General features: G+C 41.1%; 1 protein-coding gene across 1 annotated transcript in view; it reads right to left on the bottom strand.

Moving 5' to 3' along the window:
• SPSB4 (splA/ryanodine receptor domain and SOCS box containing 4) overlaps positions 1-13,392 on the bottom strand; it is a 55,267-nt gene extending 41,875 nt beyond the window's left edge. Inside the window, exon 1 of the mRNA XM_062499409.1 lies at positions 12,699-13,392. Coding sequence (XP_062355393.1) covers positions 12,699-13,392 — 694 coding nt within the window. The remainder of the gene's footprint in view (positions 1-12,698) is intronic.
• Between the last annotated feature and the right edge of the window lie 57 nt (positions 13,393-13,449).

Genomic DNA, 13,449 nt, shown 5'->3' with positions numbered 1-13,449 from the left:
AAACCCAGATAAAGACCTGAAAAACTACAGGTATTATACTACAGGTATAATCCGACTTAATCCAGAACACTTCATTCTTTGGATGTGGCATGCAATGCAGAACATCAGCCCTTCTGTGAAAAGGCTCCCTTCTTTCCTTACTCATTTGATGCAGTCCAGGTAGAACAGAGCAAAAGCTGTAAATGAAGCCAAAGAGCCCCTAAAAACTCCTGTGACTGCAACTAACTTGGACAGAGAAACAGAAGAAGAACAGGTCTTTCTAAGCACTGGCAGCAAGAAGATCCAGAAGGGACTTCAGTCACTACCTCCCAAAAATCCATTTCTGGCTGCTTCTTACTCTGCAACGTTAAAGGAGTGCTCTGCAACTGAACCAGCTTTATCATGTTTTTCCACATTGAGCAAAACTAGTGACTTCCTGACAGTCAAAGAAAATAGTTCTTTTTTAAAAACACAAGAAAGTCACAGTTTATTCAGGGGATCGAGTAAAATCTAGTTGTGTTCAAGACATCTAGACAGCTTTGCACAATTGAATTTGTATAACTCCCTTGGTTTACCCCAATTTCTTCAAAGGTAATTTCTTACATTTTATCTCAAAATACTGTTTTTGCAAAACAACTGGCAGAATCAGCTGATCAGAGCCCATTTTTCAAATCTGTGTGAATAGACAGTATCATTTGCAGATTAAGGAAAGAATGAATAAAAGAGCTTACAGCTGTACACTCAGAAAAGGACACCAGAGCACTCTTCCCCAACTCCTGAAAAAAAAAAATGTTTTGTCAGACTTCCTGCAGAGAAACTAGAGAAACAGTATTGCCCACATGCTCACTAAAAGGAGACACTCCATCTCCACCTTAAGCAGAGAAGACTTTCTTGCTCAAGGAGAAACCATTTCCCAGCAGCCAGTGGATTTCAGAGAAGCACACAGCATTACTGAGCTCCACAGAGGATCAGAACGTTACTGTGAGATTAGCATGGGGAAATGGATTTACCATCTGCCTTTTTGGCTCAAAATCTTTATCCTAAAAGCCTGAAAAACAAAGGTTTTTTACACTTAATATGTGTGTTCTTGTGTTGGCTATATAAATGTGGTTTTCTTCTTAGTACTGAGCAACTTCCCAAGTAGAGAGAACACTGGATTTTCATTTTCACCTGCTCCAAGAGCAGCTCCAACCAAACACCTCCTTTAATGCATTACTTCGTAAACTAAAACAGCAGCCTTAGCCAAAAACTCTAGTTTAAAAGCCTAATCCCTTTTTTTTAAAATAACCACTGCAAAGGCAGTTGGGTACTGAGAACTAAACAAGAAGATGGTAAAACTGATAGGGTTTTAAGTCTACAGCTTATCCTGCTTATAAGGGAAAATAGCAAATAATGCCATTTGTTATTGCAAGGAGTTGTAAGTGATGGGAAAACAAATTATTCTACAAAATGTTTTGTTATTTTCTACCTAAGAAAACAAACCTTTTTCCTATTTAACATAAGATGCCTACTGCAACAATTTGCTAAGACGTCTTCTAAAGCAAACTAGCAACTTAGAATGAACTTCTGTTAAACCAAAATGACAGTAATTCACAATAATGGGGAATATGTGATTTAGCATACCATGATAAAAGTGACCCTTAGATTTTATGTTCACATTTCATACACAAAATGTTTCCTGGTATTGCCATTTTAAGGAAGTTTCTATCAGCACAGTAATCTGGGGAACACAAAGCAGGTGGTGGTTCCAGCTGATGATCTTGATGAGCAGTTCCTTGGAGCTGTGGGATTTTTGACCAGGACTTTGCTGAGCTGCTGAGAAACCCATCTACCACAACAGTGTAATGGCTCCCCTTGCTCTGACAGCAGCACTGATGGAAGGTCTGCTTCTCCCTCTAGTAGAGAGCCTCTAATGACAGCAGCCAAACACAGCCAGACACTCCTCCCCAACCTCATTTTTCTAGAAGTTGTCAATTCCTGGCCATTTTCCTCCTGCAGCTCCTTCTCTGCAGAGCTGGCACCACTGACTGCTCTCGGGTGCAGCGCCTCACACGCACCCAGCCAGGAGCTGAGACACAGAGCCACAGCAGCACATGGGTAAGGAACAGAAATACATAGCTGCTGCTCTGGGGTCTGGAAGCTGCTGAAAGCATCACTCCCTTTGGTACCAAGTCCAAACCAACCTGGTTTGTTCCTGCTCTGTTCTGTTTTAAAGACGAAGTTATTTTCAAGATTACAGCCTGTGTATGCATTAGGCATTAAAGGTGTTCAGAAAAAATGGGCCAAAGGAATTCTGGAACTTCCTCTGCATAAGTGATTTAGGGGAAAAAAAAAAAAAATCACATTCTCAGGAAGCTGCTGTTGCATACAGATGCTGCCCAGTTAACAGAACTTCATTTCAGAAACGTTATCAGTTTCGTATCAGAAATGCTGCTGGGGATGATGCTAAAAGGCTGGGAGTATTTCAAGTACATCAAGTTACATGCATGATTCTGAAAACATTTGCATCACAGGTGACTTAGCTATGCTTCATTCCTGAAATGAAATTATAAAAAGCCTTGAACATCTGCCTGATGATCAGCTATACATGGAAGTTTAGCAAATTATTTTAGAGCACACAAGATCTATTACGTAGAAGTAACAGATTTAAACTTACAGTAAGTTCAGAAAACTGAGGGGAAAAATTAAAAATTTATAAAAGTCCATCAGAAATTAAGAATATGTCACTCAAAATTAAGCAGGATTAATTTAGCCTTTCAGATCCAGAAATATTAACCACTCACTCATTTCTACTCAAATTGAAAACTCCAGTCATAAAGCCATAAATGACTAAAAATCCTGGGAGATGCCAATAGCATCACAGTGACTCCTGCGAAGTTCACACTAAAAACACAGGGAACATCTGTCAGTCTCTTTGACTTCTACAGGCTCTTAGCCTGCTTTACAAAAACAAGCAGCTACAAGCAGTGGCCAGGAAAGCTCAGCATGGTTGTGCTTAACACCATACAGCTGGGGGTTGGAATCAGAGCTCCTGCCAGAAAAACTGGTGATGAAAATAAATAAAGTACAGGAGGGATGTTTGGCCATTCAGGAGCTTGGATAGTCCTGACCTTTCTTTTCTGTGTGCTACTTGGCTTACTACATCAAGGCTTATTTCCTGTCAAAATCTCAGCATCTTTTCTTTTTTTTTTAACCCTCTTTCCAGACTTGCCTGCCTTCTCTCTTCCTTTTAAGCACTAGTGCCTTCTTCACATTTGCTCTGTCAAGTACATCTTTCTAGATCTCACTGGCACTTCTCACTTTACTTCCTGCTTTCCCCCCTTTGCCACACATTTCATTCTGCTGCCTGTGTGCTACAGGTCTCTCATATCATTCATTCTTTGCACACTACAGCCCTTTGGCCAATGTCCCCACAACTTTAACTATCAAACCTAAATTTCAATCTAAATGAAAAGTGAAGCACCTGTGAGCAATCCCTTCCCAAGTCAAGAAAATACCACTGAAGCTGGTTTCTCAGTGTTAAGCCCAAGCCCCAGGTGAAGCCATCCCTCCTTTCCCAAACATGCCATGAACAAATTACTAAGAAGTACAAAAGGACTGGCTGTAACCAAATACTAACGCACACTTAATGGACTGCAGATTTTACAGGATGTTTAAAGTTTCCCCTCTGATCTCTCTGAACTTTGGCCTTCATTTGTTTATACAGGCAGAGGCCAGCAGGTCATACCACTAAAATCAGCAAATTGTTTACACATATGGTAAGCATGCATGCAGCAGGGCTGGAGTCATGGCTACAACACAGCACATTAAAGCAACTGCTGTAGTTAAAACAACAAAGATAGAGTGAGTCCACACACGTGATGTGGAGCAGTGAAACTCAGTATGAACCAAGAAATTAACTGGTATTCCTTCTGGAGCCAAGGCACACATTCCACACCAACCTAACTCAAGTCACTTACCCCAACATCACTCGTTTCATGAGAAGTGGGAGCCTTTGACATTACCAGTGTCAAAATATCACAGAATTTTAAGTGCTAATTCACTGGAGTGGCAGTTAGTACTGCAAAGAATAGAAAAGCTCAAAAAGCAAGGTTAGAAGAGAAGCAGTCACTGACAGTACACAAACCTCAAACACGCTGCCTGGTTGTGGCTGTTGGAGCACCAAGTTCTAAACAAACCAAATTCCTAAGCCTTTAAAAATTATCTTCCCTTTCATAAGATATTTCTAAAAGTCTTTTCAAAATATTTTATTTCACATAATACAAATCACTTGAAAATTAGGTGTTTTTAGATGCATAAAGCATTTCAGTTTTGAACATGTGAATAGGGCATTAGTGTAACCTCACATTCTGTCTTTTTTTTTTTTTTGATGGACAGAGGAATGTATTTTTGAGAGCAATTACAGGCTCCATGCTTAAGAAAATGCCAAGATATTGAAAGGTAAACATTGCAAGAAATGAGGGAATGCACCAGGATCTAAAAGAAATGAATCACTTTGTCTTGCTCAGATAAACAGTAGCTGTCAAGCTTGATGAAACCAGAGAGAGGAGGAAGCAGATTTTTCTTTTAGCTTCAAGATGCTGCCTCAAAGCTTTGTGGCCCATTCAGTTACACAGTGAATAGACATGCAGGTATGTGACACACACAAGAATATTATTATCTTTTCTAGTTACGTTTTATTGAAAAGCAGAAGCACCATGTCCTTAAATGTGTCTGAATCAACACATGCAGAAATGGAATTCCCATTTCCAATAGGGAGACTGCATGCTTTAAAAATTAAAGTGTCTGCTGTGAGAAATGTAACTCTCAAACAAAATTTAGCCTTTTCTAACGTTACCTACTTTGCTCATAATACATTTTGGTTTCATACAAATCATTTCTCTGGAACAAGGCCATTTTTTTTTGCCAACCAGTGATTATAAATTGGTAGAGACAGAGCTAGTATGAACCTTCTCTTAAAAAAGGAAAAGGGGAAGGGAAAGGGGAAGCCAACCCAACCCAAAGACATCCCATGCCTGGAAGTTCATTACTTTCAAAAAGAAATGTTCACAGAAAACAGGGATATACCCTTACATTGCTGTTCATGATATGAGTTCGACACACGTATGAAAATGAAATTTCTGTTGTCTTAAGCATGACCATGGAAAATACAGGTATAGGTTTGACTAACTGATCTGAGGTTACACTGGAAATTACAAACATGAAGTTCTCTTTGTAGCATCATCATTTTATCTTCTGTATTTCATTACCAACTAACATTTAATCAACTGAAAACATCCTCTTGGTACTTGTACATTAAGTTCAATTCTGTCAATAACTTCTAGCATCTCCTCAATCCTGAGTTCATTCCAGCACTGAAGACTGAAATGCCCCATCTCACACTTCTAGTATTGGAGGGTTTTCAGCAAAAACCAGATTTGATAACAGACCAGAAGACAGATTTGATCAACAGTCCCAACCCAAAACAGTTTAAAGCGAAAGACTGAAGGCATATTGCCAAATCAAAGCAGATGAGGGGGAGCCTTGATCCAGTGCTGTCCTGCTAGCAGGGCTTTTCTGCTGTTATCTTCAAAGGGCAACACAAACCTCAACCTGAGAACACAGGGATTGTCATGCTCTGGGGGTTTCCAAACTGGCTGTCCAGGGAAAACTACAGAATACACCAACTCATGGACACACAGGAGTGGAGAGAAAAGAGATAAGGAAAAAGTGAGTACAAAAGGGTGACTTGCAGCTGAACCTACCACCTTTTAGCACAGTGAAACACTATCTCAAGAAAGTGGGATAAGGCTGCCCAGCTCCGAACTACAGCAGCAAAAAAAAAATAAAATAAAATCCCATTCTGCTGTTTGCCAGCTTCCAAGTACTTGACTTCACAGCCTCAGGATTATTTTCACACAGTGTTACTGCTAGGACAGCTTTATTCTCCTGTACACAGGGAGTACCAGCACTACTTTCAGCAGAGCCACCAGCAGAACACAGCAGCACCTCTGGACATGCTCATTTTCAGGCCCACTAACTGCCATTTACCATAAAAATCTCAATTTTATCATAACATGAAGACTGGTATAAGAATCCCCACTCACCACAACACACACTTTTTCAGAGCGGAATTTTTTCTGAGCTCAAACTAGAATTCAGGTTGTTCAACTGCTTCTCTAGTAGAGAAACTACACTGGAGTTAGGATAAAGAGGCCATCTGCAAAAAGAGCTTGTAATTACAGAAGGACAGAAACTTCCATAGCTAGGGAGACAAATACAGGAGTATCTTAAGGAAAAATACAACTTATAAGGACACATGTATGAAACAGAAAGCGGTCAAAATTTAAAAGGCACATGCATTTTTGGCAATAAAGTATTTCACTCATAACAGAAGCATTCCTGTTTGTCCTGAAACTTGGACTTACAGTCTACAATTCCTAAAAGCAATACAGAAAGAGCAAATCCAAAAACAATAGTCCTTTACAAATTTCTACTTCTAATACAAACCTGTGAGAATTAATTCACACTGCTTAGCAATTCCATCCTCATAGCTCAAGCAAATTCATAAAAGAATTAAGCAGGGCTATCAAGCTGCTATTTTAGTGTAATAAGTGCAATATTCACAGTGTAATTTGTTAACTCCAATCTTGAGAAGAGAGCTGTAGTCACTGCTCTTCAAGGTTCTTATTTCATAAAAACAGGACACACGGGAAATCAGCGGAAACATGATCAGAACACATTATCAACCATTTTTTTTTCCTTAAAACTGTAGATCTGGCAATTGCCATGGTACCTTTATGAACCAGAGAGGGAAGAAAAAACATTAAGTATGTCAGGATGCAAAGAACCCACAACCCAGCTGTGGATTACTGACGCCTGTTCTTAGCCTTGAGAACTACTGAGCTTGAAAGAAATATCCCAGCAGCATCTTATGTGCTAAGTCAATGGTAACTGGATTCCTTGCTAACAAAGAAAAACAAACAAAAAACAAAAAACAAAGAAAACACCACCAAACCCACAAAAAAACCTCCCAAACCAGAAAACCAAAAAACTTGCTATTTGTGAAGCTGATCTGTGCCTTAGATTGCTGGAGGAGGCTTTGTCACTGGAGGTATTAACAGGAAAAAGTTATATAAAAGAAACCCCATTCATCATTACAGCTAAAGTCACACATTTAAATCTGCAATGTCCTTCTCTGGAAGAGTGACACTGTATCTGATCTTCTACAGTTATCAGCAACAAAAATGCACTAAGTGAAATTTGGAACAAAAACAACCAACCAACCAAAAAAACCCAACAAAGAAGGTAAGAATTTATTATTGCTTAGTGTGGTAACTAAGAAGAGAAGATGGTAAGAATGGTAAGAAGAGAAACTCAGCTGGGGAGGGAAAGAAACAAACGGGGACTGAATGAAGAGTATCTGGGGGAGAGATGTAATGCAGAGACCACCAGGAAGGGGCAGGGGGTGGCTGCGGTGAAAAGCCACTTAGTAGAGTGGCATATTCTAGTGACAATACAGTGGTTTCAACCTGCTGGGAAAAGGCTGAGAATTAATTAAAGTGTCAACAAATTAGGATTAAAGGACAAAAAAATGCACTTAATCCAGGGAAGGGGCATGCATTTAGCAGAAGACAAAAACCTCCTAACAATAGCAATCTGACTCCTGAAGCAGGCAGTGAAAATGCTGTTTCCTGTTAAATTATCTCAAAAGTTAAAGACTGCTTCTTCACAGCACTAGCTGCTTAATTGCTGCTGCTTCATCCTCTGACCACACCTCTGTAGGGAAAACCCTTTCTAAGGTTTAGCAACACTGGATTTTCAGAGTACATTATTTCCACTGCAGACTCCAGAGTTACACATTATATAAATAGCATGAAACAAGTTTAGATAAACAAAAACCCAAATCCATTATATTTTTTTAAATGAAACCCATTAGGGGAGAAAACTCAGAGTTTAATGAGAGATTATGGATTTCTCCTGGCAGTTAATAATGTCGCAATTTTGACTTAGATTACTTTATGGCAAAAAGGCCTCCAAGGGGAAGAGTATATGTTTATAACTAGCAACTGTGGTATGTTAGACACAGACCAATGTGAATTAAAATAAACTGGGAACAGCAGGAAAGTGGAAAGAAGTGCATGACTCCAAAACTGGTCTTTTAGCTTAGAAGTATCACCCTTAATTCGAGCCTCAGGTCTAAAAGAGTTTCAGTTTTGCACAGGGGAGAGCAAAAGGTGTGAACACTTGCCAGAACTTGTGTAGCTGCAGCAGCAAGCAAAGAGGATATGCACTGAACCCCCTCCTCCCTCTCTCCCTCCCTCCCTCCACCTTCCACACAGAACCCCCAGCTCCTCCCTGGTGGGCTGCAAGTGCCCCAGCAGCCAAGAGAGGCAGGAGCCAAAGGGATCATCACCCTTTCCCCAGGCAACCCAGGATTCAGGAATATGATCTACTGCTCCTGGGCCTCCACGAAGGAGCATGTACTGGCTCATAACTCCTCCCTGAACTTAGCCAACCTGCAGGCACAGCCAGCAGGCTACTGGCACACAAAAAACAGGAGCCACATTTTCTGTTTGGATGATCTTTAGTTCACCTATTCCTTCATGGCCCGTAAATTCAAAGAACGTACTTTGAATAATACATGTGTTTCCTTTGGGGGTGTAAATAAGAGATGTTAAATGGCAGTACTCAGTAATTGCTGATAAGAGTCCGGAGAGCCTTGCTGGTGAGGGCCAGATCCTGCAAGAATGATAAAATACAAATAGGTACAGACAAATGTTTTCCAGAAATTATACTTTTAAGTAAAGTCTTCTCTTCTGAGACAAATGCTTCCAGCTTTCTGAGCTAAAAAATTGTTTTCAGAATTGAATAAGGACAATGGGAGGTTTAGTGCAAGAACTACAATGAGTTCAGTTTACCTCTCAATGACCAAGTTGTCCATCACAGCAATGTAGTATTGATTGTCCTCCCAATGCTTTGTTTAAACACTAATGGATCAGCCATGATCTGCAATGCACTTCTACACAAAAGTGTTTTGTTATTTCTCTGTTCCAGTCTATTTATAGTCCCCAGGACTCCTCATCAGAGACCAGATATAAATAGACCAGCCTTTTTTTTGTAAACAAGCACATACCCTGATCTGAAAAGTAACATTTACTGCTTTTATGTTATTTGAGGCTTCTAATTATTGCAGTAGGCAATAAGTCAGAAGGCTGATGTAAAATTCTGTCTTCTGTCCAGCTTAGGAATGGGGCAAACATCAGTGTGGTAAGTACTGATAACATCTGATCAAAGGAGTTTGTACTGGGAAGAACTCTGTCCTGTCCCTGTGCCTTTCCTTCCAAACCCTGAGAACATTTGCAAGTCTCTCTCTCTTACAAAAAAAAAGAGGCGGGGATGTCTTGTGAAAAGCCACAGATCATCCTTATGTGATGTTCGAAGTAGTTTCTGAAGCAGAATACTTTGGGTATCAGATGCAGCTGGAAGAAGTACAACTGATTTTAATTACAGCATTATTCTAGGAGCAATATGCGGAGTCCAGAGGGCACACAGGTCCTTGATCTTTGATCTGCAGCCTTATCCTCCTGTGAATCTGCCATCTCTGCAGTAATTAACACACTTAGAAGCCTGCATTATCTATGATGTATGTTTAAGTCCACTGCAGCTGCATGAAAGCCCATCATCTGAGCTTTTCACTCTTCCATTCCTTTCAGTCTTTGCCAAGCAACTGAAATACACAGACCTTTAAAGTATTCAGAGGTCTTCAATTTAAGCAGCAAGTATTGAAAACACTAGAAATCCCTGCCATGGAGGTCTCCCTTTGCTCTGTAGGACACCACACAACCAACCACCACAAGCTGTGGTTTGCATTCTGAACAGCAACAATCAATCACTGAATAGAAAGTTACGAGGCACCTTTTGACATCAGCTTCAAGACCAGCTAAGTTACTATGGCCAGATCTAGCAAAAGCTGCACTCAGAAGTAGAAAATACTTCCAGGGAAGCGGGGGGGGAGAGAGGGGGAGCGGGGAAAGATTAGGGGGGGGAAAAAAGCTAATTGGTAAGGTTAGAGAAGAATCAAACAGCAACACCCCCCACACACAAAGGTTCAAATGTATTCAGATTCGTGAACACAACTGTTCTTCAATACCTGCTCTGATTTTCACAGGAACAAGCAATTATAAAACCATACAATCAGAAATGCAATGAGAACAAAGATGAGAGTGCCACAGCCAAACCTGCACTGTTGCACAAGGGCTGGCTGGATAGAAACACCTTTAGTGGTAAAGAGACAGTGTTTGCTTTGGAGCACCAGATAAAAAAGCTCATTTGGTTTCTTGAATGCTGTTTTTGTTGCAGGACAGTAATGGATCAGCGAATATGCGATAACAAATGATGTGATTTCAGGATGTCAAAGTGCCCCAGGCAAAGTGGCTTTAAACTTCCTCTTCACATGATCAGATTAACACTCAGGCATACACAAAAGTTTAGTTCACAGGTTTACTTTTATCCACGGGTTCACATGTTTAAAAAAACAGAGACTTAGACTTTCTCATGGATAGTTTAGGAAGCCACCCTGCCTCTTCCAGCAAAATCATCCCACGAGAAATCAGATGGGAATTTTTCTCTCTGCCATCTCACAGACCACAGCTATCCTTTTCCACTTAGTCCCTTTTATTTTAGAATTTCTACCAAACTCATTCACATCCTCCTCCTGTATTTCTATCTTTCTAGAGCTCCCTTGAGCAGCCCTGTGAAAGCCACAAAAGGAATGCAGAACAATTCCTTGTGTGGACGTGATGGACCAAGCTGAGCTGTACTTTGCTTAGTTTGGCAGATATTCACAGTATTATAAAAACTGCTTTCGCAAACAAATACTCAGTTTGCAAAAGTCTCTCTCCCCCACAATCCAAGAAAAACTGTCAGCACATCATTCTGCAATGACCTGAGTAATTGCAAAATAGTTAGGGTCCTTGGATATTCCCCTGTATGAAAGCATTTGGGAAGCTGCCATTTAGCATCTAGCTGTAAAATCTGCAAGGCTTCTGTGGATAAAAACAGATGTTTAGTAAAGGTAATCTTAAACAAGGTCTAAGTATTTAATTTTGTTTCTACTTGGTATGTCAGATATTAGGTTAATGAGCAGAGAATTAATTTCTGACAGAAAAAAAATTTAGACCACTCCATCCTAACAGAAAAGAATAGCAAATTCTTCTCAAATTACTAACTGAAAGGCAGGTGTTGAACACTTGCTCTTACTGCCTTCTTGAAAGACCAAGTTGCATTCAAAGAGCCCAAAATAACATGAAAATATTGCTCAGTCACCAATTTTTTTCTATATATTTATATTTGCAGCTGCTACTACACCTCATGATAGGATGCAGACATTCCTCACCTTCTGCCCTTCCACCTATTTTGTCTGGCCAAGTTCACAGGCCCAAAGCAGGCAGATGCTGTTCCCCAACAACACTGATAAACATTATGCGCAGTGGTAGCTTCACTTTCACTTGTGCTTTTCTTTCAGTCTCAGACACACACTAAGTCACCATCTCTTATTTCTAGACATGCTCTGTCCTGGGCCCTGGTGGCAGAGACAGCAGCTTCTCTGCCCTCATTAAAACAGATGCAGCAAAATTTAAGTGTTTCTTTTTAGCTTACCCTGACATTAAATAAAAGGAGAAAAATCATCAACAATTCATCAAGATTTTGAGGTTTTTTTTTTTTTAATAAAGGAGACATTTAACATCTCTATTTACACCCCCAAAGGAAACACATGTATTATTCAAAGTACGTTCTTTGAATTTACGGGCCATGAAGGAATAGGTGAACTAAAGATCATCCAAACAGAAAATGTGGCTCCTGTTTTTTGTGTGCCAGTAGCCTGCTGGCTCTGCCTGCAGGTTGTCTCAGATCAGGGAGGAGTCATGAGCCAGTACATGCTCCTGTGTGTGAATTTGGCACAGACTTGGCAAAGCCCACACCTTCCTGTTCATGGAGAACTGTACAGGACCCACTTCTGCAACTCACCTTCTGCTGAGCCACTGCTTGGAGCTCACAGCAGCAACATGCTTCTCATTATTATGTAACAACTTAATCAGCTATTACCCTACTAGATCGGAAACAGCTCATGCTTATCCAAAAACCTGGATTTCTGGACAATACCCTGAGAGTACCTTCTGAAATGAACTAAGGAACAGAGCTCTCTTTCAGAAAAACTGCTGAAAGCAGTATTTGACCTGAGTTTCCAGATTCTTGGGGATCAACAGCTGCTTCTGAGGGTCTAGAGAAGGCAACTACAGAAAGAAATTGTCTGGTCAGCGTTCAAGTATGCTTATGCACGCCACGTAAGAGTTTCCACTACTACAGGAATTTTCTACAGGACTCGCAAATCCTATTTGGAAACCACAGATTTAAAACATATCCTCCAGTAAACAAGAATTTTACTGTTAAATATACCCAGGAATTTTCTCAATATCTTTTCCTCAGCCTGTTCAGTTTCTTTGGACGTATAATTCTTGCCACTCTGCCTGTCAAAAAGGAAGGTATTTTGATACAACCCATACCATCATTACAAGACACAACAGAGATATATTCATTGTGGGCAGTAAATACGGGGTGCAATCTCCTCACAGCTGAACCATCTGCTCCCCCAGCATACTGTCCATAGCAAAAGGAGAAAGAAAAACCCCTACGTGAGGGAAACTGAGAGGGTAATGAAGAAATGCGCTAACACTTACGGTCAAGTCCGTTGACGTATCTCATTGTAATTTCACAGTGCCCCCAAACTGCACTGACTATGGGGTACAGTTTTTTCCCTTTTAGTCCTCTGAAGGCCACTCCAAGATATTGTCCATCGACCATGAAGCTAAGCGTCCCTTCGTCCATATCCAAAACCACCAGTAAGGAGTCTGGGAGTACAAAAGACTCATCTGGTTCCAAAAAGACAGGGTACGTGACCCCGGGCTGGTTTTTACAGTTGTGGTAGAGTTTGTTGCGCCCCAGATCCCAGCCCCAGGATTCACTGTTGCTACCAACCAAGGACGTGTATCCCACCGAGTGCAGCGGCGCGTCGGCCGTGGAGACGCCCACCACGGCGTGAGTCCCCCGCTGCCTCGTGGGCCAGTGGATCTGCCACACGTGCAGGCCCCGCGTGTAGCCCACCTTGCCCCGGATGCAATCCGTGCTCTGGGCCACCGGGTGTCTGTGAAAAGTCAGTTTATCGTCTTCCTTTACAAATATATTTAACGAGCGATCTTCGTTATTCCAAGCGTGTTTGTACTGGACCTCCAGCTTGGCAGGGGGCATATCCAACAGCATGTCCAGGCGCGCGGGCTTGCAGAAATCCGGGCCTCTCAGCTCTCGTTTCACGGGTCTATAAGGGGGCTCCCTCACATCCACAGACTTTATGCTCCCTGAGATTTTCTGGCCCATTGCTTGGCTGCAGGTTTACAAAGGAGAAAGGAAAGTTGACTTTGGCCCAACGTCACC

This window comes from Cinclus cinclus, chromosome 10, assembly GCF_963662255.1.
Source record: "Cinclus cinclus chromosome 10, bCinCin1.1, whole genome shotgun sequence".
NCBI classification, from domain to species: Eukaryota; Metazoa; Chordata; class Aves; order Passeriformes; family Cinclidae; genus Cinclus; species Cinclus cinclus.
The sequence above is the reverse complement of the archived record's forward strand: the minus strand, read 5'-3'. Positions and strand labels throughout refer to the sequence as shown.